Here is a 16,006-nt window from a genome sequence, read left to right as displayed (position 1 = left end):
AAATTCCAGACAAACAGAAATATTTCCATCTGCGCTTTAAAAATCCGGTCGATCTGAAGCAGTGTCTCGTAGATTTGGGGTCCGGTTATCTTCGTGCAGGTTTGGGCATGATGAAGACTTTGACAGGCTTGCTGAAGGGGATCGTTCCTTCGACGGCGGCCTCTGCTGGCGGGAGGCCGTCGGTGCTGTCGCTCCATCCAGACTTGTTGGATGAAGACGGAGAGGAAGAAGAGGAGCTGTAGGCCAGCAGGAGGCGCACCTCGACTTGTGAAGGCTCTGGGGAAAGTCAAGGCCAAATCGTGTTAGCTGCAGGTCAGCCTGAGGAGCTGTGAGTGGTTTGTGGTACTGACCTGTCCAGGCGGTGTGAGAGAGGTAAACCTGGGTGATGAGTCGGTGTCTGGTCGGTCCCGGCTTTCTGAAGTCCGCCGGTTTGGGATGGATCACATGACTCTGGCCGTCTGGATACAGGACCTGCGAGAAATGTTTGAGAGAACCGTTAAAGGGTTAAATGTACAAAATCAGACAGAGCCACAGTAAACAAGTTATACTGAAACTATCGACATCAACAAACCTCCAGGTGACCGATTCTACGAGTAGAGCTAAATCTGTCAATCGTGATTAAATCGATCATTGAAATAATCAATAACTAATTTAGTAACTGGATCATACAGATTCAAAATATATACATTTTACATTAAAAAAAAATCCTTTCTCTGTTAATATGTTCTACCTAGAACTCCTCTACACATATAGTTTTAGCTTCATCTGGTTAAAATTTTATTTAAAACAATCTATGAATCATCTTTTGCAGTGCAAACTGATTTATTCAAAAATTATTCAACAGATACATAAACTGGTGTTAAGTCAACCAGAAATGGCTGAGCTTTTCACATTCCTGAAAGCATTTTTAGCTACAGATGATCAACCGTTCACTAAAGAAATTACTTTATTGCATAAAATGTTTATTTTCTTGCTCAAAAAATGAACTGAATTGTTTATTTGCATCTTTATGACATTTAAGTTAAATTTGTATCCAATTAATTGTCAGAATAATCGATAGAAATCCTGGTGGCTGTCATCTGTTAAAAAAAATGATTTGGAAATGTAAAACTTAGTAGAAATTTAGAAGACAGCCCCACATCACAGTTTGCAAAGTCAACAAAAACAAGTAAGTTATTTTATTCTATTTATCATATTTTCCGAGGAAAAAAAGCACCATGTTTTCACAACAAGCATCAAACGTCTCAGCACTTTTTCCTCATTTGCCTGTAACTTGGCGTGAGTCACCAGGAGCTGCTGGAACTAGTTTGCCCCCCCGGCGTTTGGCAGGTTTGTAAGTTAGCTGATGCCAGAGTGAGTCAGTGTGTCATGAAGGTTCACTTCAGCTGAAGCTTTTAGCACATGCTGCAGAAGAAGTTTGGTGTTAAAGGGGCAGAACTTGTGTTTTCCAGCCACACGGTGGCATATTCGTAGTTATAAAAATGCCATACATATTAAATCTGACTTTGTAATTTTGAAATTGGGCCACTGGCTCTTTAAAAGCTCCTGCTCTTTCTGAAACTCCACCTTCAGGAAGTCATCACAACATGGCTTCTCTATTAACCTTTAACAACATTTTTGCCACCGTTTCACTGAGAAGCAGCTCCTAATGAGCTCAGCTGATTCACAGTTTCACCAGGTGTTTGCTAATTGCTGCTGGCTAGTCTGAAGGAGCTGAGTGAGGGGGGCGGAGCTGCATCTCGAAGGCGGGGCTAGGTCCACCCAGGTGTTTTGCAAAGGTTGCCATGGAGATTAAAGGGTTTCTCAAACATGCATGAAAGAATCCAAGCAACATTTCAGGGAATAACTTTATAACATGATGTAAAGGTAAAAAATGATACTGTCCTTTTGTTCCTTTAATAGGAACGAGTTGTTTACTATCAACATACAGGAAACTAGTACTTTACTAAAAGTACTAGTTCCACTGGCAGATTATTTCATGTAAAATGTGGGGAAAATGTCATGAGTGAAATAATCTGCCAGTGGAACTTGTACTTCTTTTTTATTTATCAACATCAAGGAATTATTCACTCATATGAGCTCCTGTATCTTGCTGAAAAGTTACTTGTAAGTTAGTTTTGTCTTATTTTCAGAGAACTAAATATTTGCATTAGAAACTAGAGAAAAATACTTGGTAAGAAGAAGTTCTTGCAGTGAATCGCTAATATTTGCACCCAGAACATTCTGGTAAAACAAAGCATGAAACAACCAGCATCATTCTTTAAATTTAAGGTGCAGCTCACCTGAACTTTGACCTTATCCTGGGGATCCAGGACGTGCTCCAGCGTGGCGTCGATGTCCAGCGCCACCACCAGGCCGGACGTGAACCTCAGCGGGTTATCCGACTCGCCTGTTGGCTCGATGATGGTGGCTGTGGCGCGATGGATCTGTTACACAAATATGAAAACATGCTGGTATTAGACCTGCTTTGTGTTGTAGAAACTCTCTGATTGGTTATTAGTTTACCTGTTCAGGTAGTCTGAGCTGCAGCAGGCCGCTCTGTCTCAGCGTCGTCTGGAGAATCTTCACCAGCTCCACGGGTTTACAAGACAAGAGCCGCGGCATTATCTCCAAAAGTTTGTCCACAAAGCTGTCCTGGAGGTGGGGCAGCTCTGTCAGGAACATCCTGAGGGAGCAGAGAGGCGTTCAGCCACTGAGTTACTACAGTTAGCAATCTAAGATAGCCTCTCAAAGGCTGTGAAAACACTGATTAATGGCTAATCATACAGAAAAATACACTAACAGACCTCTGAAAAGACTCGATCTCCTGCAGGAACTTCTCACAGCTGCCGATGAGAAGATCCAACCTAAGGAGAAGTGACAGCTGGGTGAGACCTGTGAACAAACAGTGGCTGAGCGTTGTGTGTTTCTGTACCGACCCTGGTCTGGTTCGGGCCGTCAGGACCAGCTGCAGGGCTTTGGCCTGGAGGCGGACATGATGTATGGTCGCCACCTGCCTGCTTTCCAAACTGCTGTACAGAAACTCCAGCTTGTAGGTTTCCTCTAAAATCTGCAGAAAAACAGACTAATTAACTGTGTTTTAAGGCTATTGTATTTAATGTAATCTAAGTCTGTGTATCTACCTGCTGAGCTGCAGCTGTAGCAGTGACATTTTGTTTCAGGCAGAGAGGGACGGCCATGTTCCACAGCTTCTCCTGCAGGGCCTGAACAAAATATATATATTTAAAGAGTGCTACTCTGAAATTAATTCTCTTGCAGGGAGTCCAGCTAATAAAAAGGGAGCCCATGCTACCTTCATGAGCAGCAGCTGGCAGCGCAGGAATGTAGCACAGAAATCAGCAGCTCCAGCAAGCTCAGTCTGCAGCTCACCCAGCCGCTGCAGGTCTCTGTGGAAATAAAAACGACAAGGTCACAATAATCCATGCACATGATCAATTAATAAGTTCATCTAATGATTGATTTTATCAACTAAAATTGATGAGAAGCCATTTTCTTAAAAAATTGGGTTTCCTTTTGGGACAACCATCTTTCCATAACACAAAGGGCCGTTTTCTTGGTAATGTGCTGAATTAAAAAAAATAAACACATCATCATATTAAATATTTGTCGGCTGGGTTAAATACCGACTCAAATAGAAAATCGTTTGCTGAATAGAAAAAGGTGCAAATTATCAAATATGTGAAGCGCTTAATACTGCACTCATGCAGAAGTCTGTGGTTGCTCTTGAAGGAATGTTAACACTTTGACAGCCCTCAAAATCAACCGCTTTATTGTCATGTTTGTTTTCCATCGTGTTAAATGTTTTTCTATCACATCATCACCGTTTTAGCAAATCAGCTAATTTTAGCAGGAAAGTTGACTCTGCTCCGTTTTGCAGCTCGGCTGAATGATCGCTATCAGAGGTGATGACGTAAGGAACTTGAGTGTTTATATTTCACATCAGAACCGCATAAAATGTATTTTCCATCCCAAGTCGGACTCTGTTTGGATGGTTTTACTTTAGCTTTACGTGATCCCGCCGCCATTTTGTGTCAGTCTCAACGGCTCCGCTTTTGACCAGCGGCTCCCTCTGCTGGATGGCGGCCAAACTACAACACTCAAAGAAGGTCTAAGCAGCCGTTATATATCAATCGAATGGAGCTAATTTTAATCTAAAACTATGAATTTAAACATGTTTAAGTGAATCTCAAAGATTGTCTATGGGGTTAAATTCAACTCTATAGATAACTATAGATTATTATTTCATATATTTGTTAAAGTCGTCTTAATAACTGAGGTTAATAAATCTTAACTTTGTCCTGTTTAAATGCGTCTGTGCAAACAGGAAGTAAAAGCAATAATCTAGTCATGGGAACAAAAGTTCAGATGACCTCCTTTATTGACATGTTCCTGAATGTTTCATTTGAGCAGCTCCAGACCGTAACACTGCCTCACTGCAGCACTTTTTATTGGTACTTTTATGAATGTTTAGACACTTTAGCAGTTTCCTCCTCAACAAAGTGATGCTAAGACTTTTTTTTCAAAAGCATTTTCAGAGTTTGACCTTTTTTTTTTAACATTTAACTTTATTCACTCCTGTCCTCCTTCCAGTGCGATGTTTACCGTATTGTGAAGTTCAGCAGGTCCTGCGCTCCAGGTGTTTCCAAGTTCTGGATGGTGCTGACCCTGTTGAGGCTCTGCTGGAGGAAGAGTTTGGCCGACTCCACCGAACCAGAACCGCATCCTGAGTCCACGGAGTCGAGACTGTAAACCTGCTTCCTGCCCGGCAACTGAAGCAAACGGTTACAGGAAATGGTTCATTTAGTACAAATTCTAGTTCCACATAGGACTGGCATGATTAATCGGATCAGTCCTGATTAATCTACAGCTAATTTAGTAATCAATTAATCACTAACAAGAGTACACAGACAAAAACACAACTTGCTGAAAGAACACTACATCCAGAACATCAATTAAGTCAAAACTGTACAAAAATATTTGCATTTTGCATTGAAGATAAAAAACAAACTTATTGTGTAAATATATTCTACCCAAATTTCCTCAAGCATCAAACTTTTAGCTTCAGATCATTAAATTAATTAGCATCCATTAGAGGAATGCTGCTATTGCATTTTAGGCAATTAAATGTTGATTTTATTATTTTAAAAATTAATTGGATTATTTGTTAATTTGCATTTTTTAGTGTATTTCTAATAATGTTTAAAAAAAACATGGGCACTTAAATGAAAAATCTGCAGAATGTGTTCATTTTTCTTTATCTGTTTAGTAAATTAATAATCAATTAGCGATTAATCGATTATTCTAACGATTAAGTGATTAATCAATTAGTAAAACTTTGCTCCAGTCGCTCATCAGAGTTCAAATATAATTCTAAAGTGAACATAATCTCTTGAAAAATGCCTGCAAAGTGTTTTTTTTTTTTTTAGGGTAAAATCCTGTATTTTCTTATTTATTTCCAGTGTGAAACAACAAAAATACTTAAAATTCTCTGCAGGATGTGCCAAACATTATTTGTTAATAAACCAAATCTTTTAAGAAAGAACTTTAATGACAATAAGCAAACAATCTGGAAGGTGAGTATGTCATTTTCACCTCCCTGTTATAAAAAGGACTTAAATGAGATGAACTAAAGCAGCTTATTCTTCATTTATGGGAACTAAAGGTTCACAACTACCACAATCTTAAAAAAGCTTTAAATAAAACTTAATATAAGGTGATTTGCATGAAAATAGAGCCAACTGTTAGGCTGCTTGTCGTCATTTCCCAGGTGTGGTTCTCACCCTGAGTGGGGGGACGAGGTGCGACAGGCTGTCCCTCAGGTAGGCGTAGTGCCTGAAGGTGTGGTCGGAGAACAGCGCCGGCATGGTGGGACACGACTTGGCGGCGTTGAACACCAAAACCAGAACCGCGATGTCTGAGATCAATCACAGGAGTCAAGAGGGACAAACAGATTTCACTCAGATCAACTCTGTGACATAAACCTGCATAGAAAACACTGTGACAGCTCTGCAGAGGCAGAAGATTTAAATATGAGGAAAGTATTCAAAAACTTCTCATAAAGAAGTACATTGAACTATTACCACACTGGTTTCTGTTCCTCTATGCTTTTTATTCACATTAAAGGAGGCAGAGTTGTGCGTTTTCTGAGCACAAAGAGACATTTAATGTCACAAATGACTTTTTTTTTACTTCCTGTTTTATCACCTGGAAATCAGGCCTCTGTCTCTTTAAGAAACTCTGCCGTCAGAAAGTCACAACATGGCTCCTTTTTTAACCCTTTAACGTTTTGAGCAGCGTGGTACTGAGAGGTAGGTTGCATAATGAGCTCAGCTGATGTTCAGTCCCACCAGGTGTTTACTAATTTCTGCTGGCTAGTCTGAAGGAGCTGAGTGGGGGAGTGCTTCTCTGTGAGGCCTGAAGGCGGGGCTAAGTCCACCCATATGTTTTGCACAGCTGTACGGTTGCCATGGAGATGAAAGAATCAAAGAAACACACCAGGTGTGTTTTTGATAACAGCATAACATATAACATGATGTAAAGCTAAAAACAGTCGATTTTACGTGTTACTGCCCCTTTGAAAAATGTTCTGGGGTAGGAAAGATACAGGCTGGGTCGTCCATGTCAGGCTCCGGTGTGTCGAAGTACGGGTGAGTGCTGAGCAGCTCAGGAACCAGAGGCAACACAAGTGTTGGGTGGCGAGAGCCAAGAAACTTCAAACATCTGTGTGAAGGAAAGCAGATTAAAAACAAACCAAGGACAAATATAAACACGAACTTAAGTTTGTAACCTTACTGGAAACATAATGGAGTTAATTTAATAATAATTAGTAAATAAACTGCTGGACTATTTTCCAGAAACAACAAGATCTTCTCTGAAACGCTGCAGAATTTACAGGCCATTATTTTACAACAACTTGTAAAAATTACTCTGTAAAGATTTACTTTAGCCAAAATGTGAAGGTTACTTTTTTTAAAATTTCCAAATTACTTTTGTAAAGTTACTGATTCAGGTACATTTTATTAAAGCTGCAATGTGTAACTTTTATTAATGAAGGTATTGTGACATGTTTGTTGAAACTGTTGTGACAGTTTGATATAAAACAGAGAATCTGTGAAAAATGTAATGCATAAAAAAAAAATAAAGCAAATCTTCTCCCAGTACTATCTGGAAACAACCAATCTGTGCCAGGAGGCGGGCTTTAGTGCTGTCAATCACTATCCTTGTGGTGCTGCTCACAAGGTGCTGCTCACCTTGTGGTGAGCAGCACCTTGATCAGCTAGCCTGATCATGAATGTTCAAGCTAGCTAGTATAGCCACCGATAGCGCAGAATAAACGGTTTTCCTGAAGCAGTAAGTTGTTTCTCTGCCATTAGCACATTTAGCAGCGAGTACATGAGGATGATTGACAGCGCTAAGACCCTCCTCCTGGCTCTGACTGGTTGTTTCAGGTGAGGAGTGGTGCATCTCTTCACACAATATCTGTCTCATGTCACAACGTGGTGACAGTTTTCACAAATATGTCAAAAATATATTCTTTATAAAAGTTACAGACTGCAGTTTAAAGGAGTGTCATGTAAAACACTAATTTAAGGAAATGGAATCTTTTTTACTAAACCTTCCAGTTGCACAGAATGTTTTGCATAAAGTCTTACTTCCAGACGGAGTTGCGGTCGGTGGGATATTTGTTGAGGTTCTTCAGCAGCTCCAGCAGCGCCAGCTGGATGCACTCCTTGGTGGAGACGTTGGTGAAACAGAGCAACTCGTGCAGAGCTTCCCTGATGTCCCGAGACGAGTCCTGGAAACAAACTCTGTCAGCATCTTTACTCACAGCTATGAACAAAGCATTCAGGTTGTCCCTCCTGACCTCTAGGACGGCCAGCACGGTGTCCAGCTGGTCCTCCCTGAGCGTTATGTGGGTCGAGATTTCCCTCAGCACGTGGATGGACTGCAGCCTGACTTCCTCGATCTCATCGTTAAACATGTCAACGAGGAAATCGAGGCACTTTTCGGCAAAGCTGGGAGACGAGCGGGCGAGCTGGCAGAGAGCCTCCACTGCAGCGATGCGAACCTCTGAGGTGGAAATGAAGAGAAAACACGAGTCAGAGTCAAATATGTTCCAGCGCAAAGCAAAAAGACTCAACGTGAGAAGAGAGGATCAGTGAAAAGGATTACTGAATTGGCTCCAAAATATTAGAATAAACCGGAGACCGCTCCAAAACCAGGAAGGTTAACAAAAAACACTTCTCTTTTCCAGCAGCCATTGTACAGAGCATACAGGGTAAAACCAGCTGACCAAACATGCTGAAGCTTAGCTTGGGTTGCTAGGTAACAGGCTGGTCTGGCTGTGGTTGCTGCGTAACGCTGCGGTACCCGTCGAATGCAACTTAATTGTGAATTTTTGAAACGGCTCATCCAGACACCAAAAACCGTCTGGGTGTTTTCTTAACCGAAATGGAAACATAAAAATGTGCAAAATTAGAATTTTGGATGATAAGCCCCCTTTAAAAATGAAATCTAGAACAAAAAAGGGGCCAAATTTATGCACAAAAACTCAAACTGATTTGACAGATACCAAACATCTCGTCCTCGAGGCCGTGGACGAAAGCGCCGCAGGCCCCCGAGGCGATGAGGTTGACGGTGTTGGTGTCCAGTTTCTCTTTGGGGGCGTCGTCGGCCCACTTCCTGCCAGAGGAGAACTCCCCGGATGCGAAGAGCTCTTTGGCTCGTTCGTGAGCCGTGCGCTTCCTCTGAACGCAGAAAGGTCAAAAGAAACAAACACATCAGATTTATTCAGGTGAGAGCAGAGAACAAACCCGGACGTACTCACTCTGAGATCCGACATGAGCTTCTTATCCAGCGTCTGCTCCAGAAAGTGAGGGCTGACCTGCAGCATGGACCCCTGAGACGCCGACGTTAAAAAACATCTGCCGTTAAAATTCACGGATCCAACATATGCAATGACTGAATCGTTTTGATTTCCTCACCAGGGTTTTCGCGGCCTGCACCCGAACCATCCAGGAACCGTCGCTCACCATGTGACTGATCTTCCCAAACGCATCGTCAACCAGCCGGATCTCCTCATTGGACGATGGGATGGGCACAATGCTGACAAGCGCAGCAGGAAATACGTTAAATATTTCCCCTGATTCGAAGAGTTCAACTCAAACTCAAATAAATTTGACAAATTCTCTCATCTGTGTCTCAGTTTCCCCCTTTTTATAAAATAATCCTTAATGTTCTAAGATTTCCACTGCTGTTGATTTAGATCAGGAGGGTCAAACTTATTTCAATTGGCCAAAACAAGATCATAAATGTTCTTACACATATTCTTGTGCCAGAATATATTGAAAGAACTCATCAATAAACTGATAAAATATCAACACTGAGCAGTCACTTTTTAATTTCATGACAGTTTTTTTATTTCTTCACATTCAAAATCACAAAATTTGTGGAAAATATTTGACAATTTTCCAAAAAGCATGCTGACGTGTGACTGTCACCATGACTGTTTGGACTATAACTTGACATCAGGGGGCTGAGGCAAGAATGTCGTAAAAGTAAGAAACATCGCCACCTGCAGGCGGGAGTTGGCAGCACTTAAACCCGATGTTGGACCATTTTGCAGATTATTTGTAATAAACTCACAATTTTAAAATACTAGCTGGCTGAGTGAGAAAAGTATCTGTTGATTTCACAAGAATTTGTGAAATCACAAAAAACTGGAGGGATTGATTGATGTAATTTGACAATAAATTTAAAAAAACTTATTTGATTTCACTGAAAAAAACTAATCTTGAAGCACACATCTATCTTTTTGAAGGCTCTTCACCACACAAAATCTTACCAAGTTTTTTTTGTATAGTTTTTATTTTGACATATATATGACATATACATATTATATGTCAGGTGTACTGACATATAATATGTCAGTACACCTGAAATACGCAGCGATTCAGCAAAATACAGGCGCTTGTTTTAAGTAATTGAAAAAGTTCAAATTTCATTGGCAGATTATTTAATTTACAACACGAAGAAAATGTCTTGTTATAAGTGAAATAATCTGCTAGTGGAACCAGAACTTTATTTACTCAATATTAAGGAATTCTTTTTCTTAAAGCTCCCATATGTTGATGAAAAGTTACTTGTCAGTTTGTTTTGTCTTATTTCAAGTGTAATCAGATATTTACAGTAGAAACTAGACCATAAAACCTGCTGGAGTCTCGAGGACCACATAAAAAGCTGCAGCGGGCCAGATCTGGCCCCTGCGCCTCTAGTTTGACACCTGTGATTCAGAGCAATCGTTATGGTTTCCTCACCTTTCTGGGTAGAGCTGGCTGAGCACCCAGACCATCTGAACAGCGGCAGAGCGGACCTGCTCATAGTCGTCAGACAGCAGCCTGCAGGCCTGCAAACAGAAAACGCCAACATCTTTCTTCTGCAGCAGCTCATCGACTTTTAAGGTTTCTAATTAAATCTGAGACAGGAGAGTCAAAGTGCATCACATTTGGATTCAACAGTTTCCAACCATCTGTCCTTCATTTCCTTTGGTTATTTCTGTAGGTTTTCTGTCCAGACACTTTATCCTTACTTGATGTTTCCTTAAAAAACCTGGAGATTTTATTGGTTCCTGCTCCAACTGTACCCAGCCACTCCAAGTAGCTACACCTTCCCAACAGAGTTTTAATAATCAATCAGCCACCTGTTAACGGCTGAATTAGATATGTGTCTTATAAATGCAAATGATAACAAAATTCTTGTATTTTTTTTACTGATTGTGTAACAGGACTCATTTAAACGTCTAAATATTGCTGTTTTGTTTATGTTTTGTTTATCCGTGAGCACCTGTTCATAAATGATCTGATGAATCTTCATTCCTCTCTCATGAAGCTGCAGCTGGAAAACAAGTAAAAGAAAAAGTTAATTAAAAATGAGACGAAAAAAGCATCAATTTAACGGTGAAACTGAACGGAGAGTTTGTTTCCGTGGCAGGTTGTACCATGGCTTTGAGCGCTGCAGTGCGCACTCTGGGGTCCTGGTCTGAGAAGTAGGTGCTGATGATACTCTGGACGTCCCGGACTCCTCCTGCAGATCCACGCAGCAGACACTTAAAAACATTTAGCAACACAACGAGCTGCTAAAAATTATTCATGGGAAAATTTTCATACGATTATTTCATTTTTAAAGAATAAAGAGAAAAATTCATCAAGAATTAACATTTGAGGATTTCTACAGTAACGAACTGAAGGCGCAAAATATGGATGGATGAACAGACAGACGGCCGGAGGTACGGTCGGATGTACATTGGACGTACGGTCGGATGTACGGTTGGATAAACGGTCGGATGTACTTTGGATGTACGGTCGGATGTACAGTTGGATAAATGGTTGGATGTAGGGTCGGATGTACGGTCGGATAAATGGTTGGATGTATAGTCGGATGTACAGTCGAATAAATGGTCAGATGTACGGTTGGATGTACGGTTGGATGTACAGTCTGATGTACGGTTGGATAAATGGTTGGAGTACGGCCGGATGTACGGTCAGATGTTTGGTTGGATGTACGGTCTTACGTACGGTCGGATGTACGGTCTGATGTATGGTCAGATGTTTGGTTGGATGTATAGTCTTATATGCGGTCGGATGTACAGTCTTATATGCGGTCGGATGTACGGTATTATGTACGGTCGGATGTATGGTCGGATGTTTGGTTGGATGTAGTTTTATATGCGGTCGGATGTACGGTATTATGTACGGTCTGATGTATGGTCGGATGTTTGGTTGGATGTACAGTCTTATGTATGGTCGGATTTTTCAGACCTAGCGATGAGCTCGGTCCCTCGCCGTCTTTGGTCAGAGGCGTTTCCATGGTTCCCAGGAACCCCAGCAGCTGCAGACATTTGTTCCTCACCCTGAAGTTCGTATCGGAGAGAAGCTGCAGAGGAGAAACAGGAAGGCGTTCAAGATGGCGCCGCCTAGCTTCCCCACGGCGACGCCCATATTTTACCCCGGCAGAGTTTCACCTTGCAGGCCACCTGGACGAGCCGCCGCCTGACGGCCGGACTCTCTGGCAGCTGGCCCCCGATCACCAGCAGGGAGTCCAGCAGCTGAGCCAGAACCTGGTGGGATTCTGGAGACATTTCAGAAACCGTCATCAGATCTGGATCTGCAGCTGGGCTGGGAATAGTTACTTTTACTGGAGTAACTGTTTCTGGAAAAATAATACTTTTAGGAGTAATTTTAATATGAAGTATTTCTACTCTTACTTGAGTAAATTTTATGGATTCTCTACCCAGTGAATGAAAAACAAACATTTTAACCAAAAACCCACCAGACACAGAGACACACCTGCAGTTTCTGTGAAAGTTTCACCAGTTATTTATTTAAAAAAATGATTTGGGGAAAAAAAAGTATATCTTGCCTAATTTTATTATTTTGTGATTATGTTATTTATATGAATTATTTTCATTTGGGTCTTTAAATATGAAAGAGGATTAATAACACCGAAAAAAAATAATCATACTCTAATCTCAGATTTTTTACTTAATTCTGACTTTAATCTCAAAATGTGGATTTTAATTTCAGATTTCTGACAATGTTCTCAGAAACTGTGATTAATCGTCTAAGATCAAATGTCAGGATTATGGTAAAAAAAAAACATCAATTCTTTTTTCTTTTTTTTATTCCAATGGCACTAATCCTCTTCCATATTTCAAATACCAAACTCTCCATATGACTTTGTATTTTAAGCTCCTCATTATGTAAATTTCAAATATTAAATGACTGATGTTTTCACTCAGTAGTTTTTTACTTTTGCACTCTTACTTGAGTAATATCTTGGACGGTTTACGTTTGCTCCACTAGCGGAACAAGTCAGCGCCGGGCCGGGGTGCGGGCCAATCACCGGGCCCTTAACGAATCACCGGGCCCCTTACGTGCATCAGTCGACAACGACGAAACTGAAACTGTTGACTTAACATTAAATACACCTTTCTCAACAGGTGAGGGCGCACTTTTTCCGTCTATAATCAGACATTTAAGCGACTTGAAACCATTCCTCCCTCCCTGGCACCTCCAGACCCGGGCCCCCATCCCCACCCTATAGCTCCGCCCCCGGTTTGCTCCAGTCAGAACATGTTGAAGCAGTGCTACTCTTACTTGAGTGGAACGGGTCTTACTCTCATTTCCAAGCGTGTTAATGACGTCGTCCACGACGCAGTCGGGACTGAAGCCGTTTGTTTTGGACAGCAAACCCAGAAGAGATGCGATCTTCAGCCTCACTGAGTTATCAGTCTCCTAACCGAGAAACAAAGCAGGGAATTATTACCACATAGTCTCCAAAACCTGGTGACTGTATGTGAACCTGTGGAGTCGCTTCACCTTGTAGTAATGCTCCAGCAGGATCCGGATCACGCCCTCCACGCTCTCCGCCTCCACCGGTTTGCGTGCGAACTCCAGCAGGTACTGCAGCGCGTCGGTGGCGTTGGCGGCTTTGCAGAGGTCGATGTGCAGCGCTGCAGATTTACTGGGCTTGGACAGGCGCAGCTTCTTGGCTGGAGCTTCTTCATGAGGAATCTGCAGGGATTATTATTATTTTCATTTATTTAATTAACATTTTAGCCAACTGTATAACATCATATAACCAAACAAAGACAGGATGTAATTATTCACACTGATGCAGAATCTGTAGAAATTAAAATAGTTCAAACCTATAAACACAGATATGACATCCAAATATGTGAATCTAATTATTGTGAAAATCTAAACCTGCACAAGTTTCATGTGCAGAAGCTCAATAGAGCTACACATAACAAGGCTGCAACTAACAATTAGTTTAGTAATTGATTATCCTGACAATTAATCGGATAAAAAATCCTGAAAGCAAATAAAGAATTAAATAAATTTTTTAAATAAGTTTTAAGTCGAACATATTAAAGATGTTTTGTTTTCATCTTAAATGCAAAATGTTTATATTTTTGTAGGGATGTACGATACATCAGCACTAACATCGGTATCGGTTTCATTTTTTAACATAGCAGTATCAGTCCAATGAATAAATCTGGACTGTTATGAACAACCAAAATTTATTTAAATTGTTGCCGTCTGTTCCTGGTCTTTCTTTTTTTTTAAACAATGGTGAAATATATACTGCTCAAAAAAATAAAGGGAACACTTCAGTGTTCACTTAAATGTTAAAGTGTTCCCTTTATTTTTTCGAGCAGTGTATATAATATCTGTAAATATCGGTAATTGGTTTTAACAGTGATATTAACATTGGATATTGGCCAAAATTTTCATATCAGTGCATCCCTGATTTTTTTGTACAGTTTTGGTTTAATTACAGCTCTGATCCTTCAGCAAACAGCCTTTTTGGGTCTGTATGCTCCAATTAGTCAGTTACTAAATTAGTTGATAATTATTTCAATAATTGATTCATCGTGATTAATCTGATTAATTGTTCCAGCTACAATACATTTGATATCAGGTGAGGAAGCTGGAAGATAACTTAGCATATTTGGTTACAAGAAACATAAATAAAACTGGAGCTATAATGTATGGACCTATAGAGGCATAATCTAAGTCTGCGATCTACAGCTTCATTTATTACAGCTAGAAACTAGCGATCAAGTTTGAAATCTGTGTGCTGGACTCGGATCTGAACCTTCTGAGCTACAAGAAGACAGTTACAAAGTCGGCCTTCTACCACCTGAAGAACATTTCCAGGATTAAAGTACAAATGTCCCAGCAAGATCTAAAGAAACTCATCCATGCATTTAATTAGTTGCATTGATTACTGCAACAGTGTCTTCACAGGTCTGAAATAAAAGTCAATCAGCTCAGACTTCTGGTTACAGCCTGCGCCGCATCCCCAGAACCACAAGCAACATTCAGTTTTTATGTTCCTTTACTACAAACGTCCAGAAAACTACAAAACTGCTGAAACACAGAGTCCCTTTTAAATCACAGCTAAAAAAAACCCATTTGTTTACAGCCAAATTTGATAAATAACAACTGTAACATCATGAATCGTATTCAGTTTTTAAATATGTCACAGTGTTCCAGTATTTTGCCACTGTGATTTAATGTTTTTTTTGCTGGGTTGTTATTTTATTCTCCTTCTAATGATGCAAAGCATTTAAAACTCAGGCAATATTTCATTTCAACTGACATAACTGGTTATTTTTGCAAAGAGTAATGTGCAAATATGTTTTTAGTTGTAGAGATGTATACACCACAAAACCTGCAGGTATAATCCCATAAAATGTGACTCCGATATTGACTCTGTGGGGTTGAATACAAATACAAGCCATATTTTACAGTTTAAAAACATGAAAAGTCATGCTTTTTTTTTTTTACTTCACTTCAAAATGTCACATTAAAACGTGGTTTGTATTTTTTTTTTTTTATCTGCTTTCAACGACCGATAAATTTAACCTGTCAAAACAGATTATACACCTAATTTGTGTCAGTTTGTATTTATAAACTAGCTGCTAGTTGGCATTAAGGAGAGCTAACCGGCTAAGTCCGGAACTCAGGGTATAATTGAAACATGATAGACTGAAATCAATTCCAAATGTTATATTTGAACCGATTAAAACGATCCAAAGAGCACAGTAACCGTTATACAGTGGGTTTTGACTGAGTCTGGTTGAATGTTGCTGTGCTACGTTAGCTAACCAGCTAGTTATCTTGTCGGCATATTTCCCCGTTTTAACGGTTTGGTTTATAACTGAACAAGAAGCGAGAAAAACAAACGACATCTTGTGCTGACCTGAACAACTTTGGAAAATTCCTCATAAACTCGTTTTTTCAAATGTGCAGCCATGTTCTAGCTAAAGCAGCTAGCTGATGTTTCACACCAACAACACAGAATTGTCCCTTTCAGCTTTCCGTAGGAACTCACAAAACCAAAGTGGAACGTCAATGTAACGTTCAGTTTCCTTTTGTAAATTACGCTTTCACACATATTTGTGTCGATTTATGTCTTTTAATAAATTATTTACAGACTG

General features: G+C 40.3%; 1 protein-coding gene across 1 annotated transcript; it reads right to left on the bottom strand.

The window, feature by feature from the left end:
* Nucleotides 1-20: 20 nt before the first annotated feature.
* On the bottom strand, nucleotides 21-15,914 carry ints4 (integrator complex subunit 4). The gene is made up of 24 exons (XM_008426501.3): nucleotides 15,769-15,914; nucleotides 13,377-13,571; nucleotides 13,175-13,292; nucleotides 12,020-12,126; nucleotides 11,817-11,931; nucleotides 10,997-11,082; nucleotides 10,843-10,893; nucleotides 10,317-10,405; nucleotides 8,985-9,105; nucleotides 8,828-8,899; nucleotides 8,573-8,747; nucleotides 7,865-8,070; nucleotides 7,653-7,795; nucleotides 6,605-6,720; nucleotides 5,781-5,914; nucleotides 4,603-4,769; nucleotides 3,293-3,386; nucleotides 3,123-3,203; nucleotides 2,919-3,049; nucleotides 2,787-2,846; nucleotides 2,506-2,665; nucleotides 2,283-2,426; nucleotides 351-471; nucleotides 21-276 (listed from the first exon to the last, which is right to left on the bottom strand). The coding sequence occupies exons 1-24, from the start codon at nucleotides 15,820-15,822 to the stop codon at nucleotides 86-88; spliced, it is 2,931 nt and encodes a 976-aa protein (XP_008424723.1). The 5' UTR covers nucleotides 15,823-15,914; the 3' UTR covers nucleotides 21-85.
* Between the last annotated feature and the right edge of the window lie 92 nt (nucleotides 15,915-16,006).

The sequence above is a fragment of the Poecilia reticulata genome, chromosome 13 (assembly GCF_904066995.2).
Source record: "Poecilia reticulata chromosome 13, P_reticulata-male-v2, whole genome shotgun sequence".
Classification (NCBI taxonomy): domain Eukaryota; kingdom Metazoa; phylum Chordata; class Actinopteri; order Cyprinodontiformes; family Poeciliidae; genus Poecilia; species Poecilia reticulata.
This window is presented reverse-complemented; position numbering and strand designations above follow the sequence as displayed.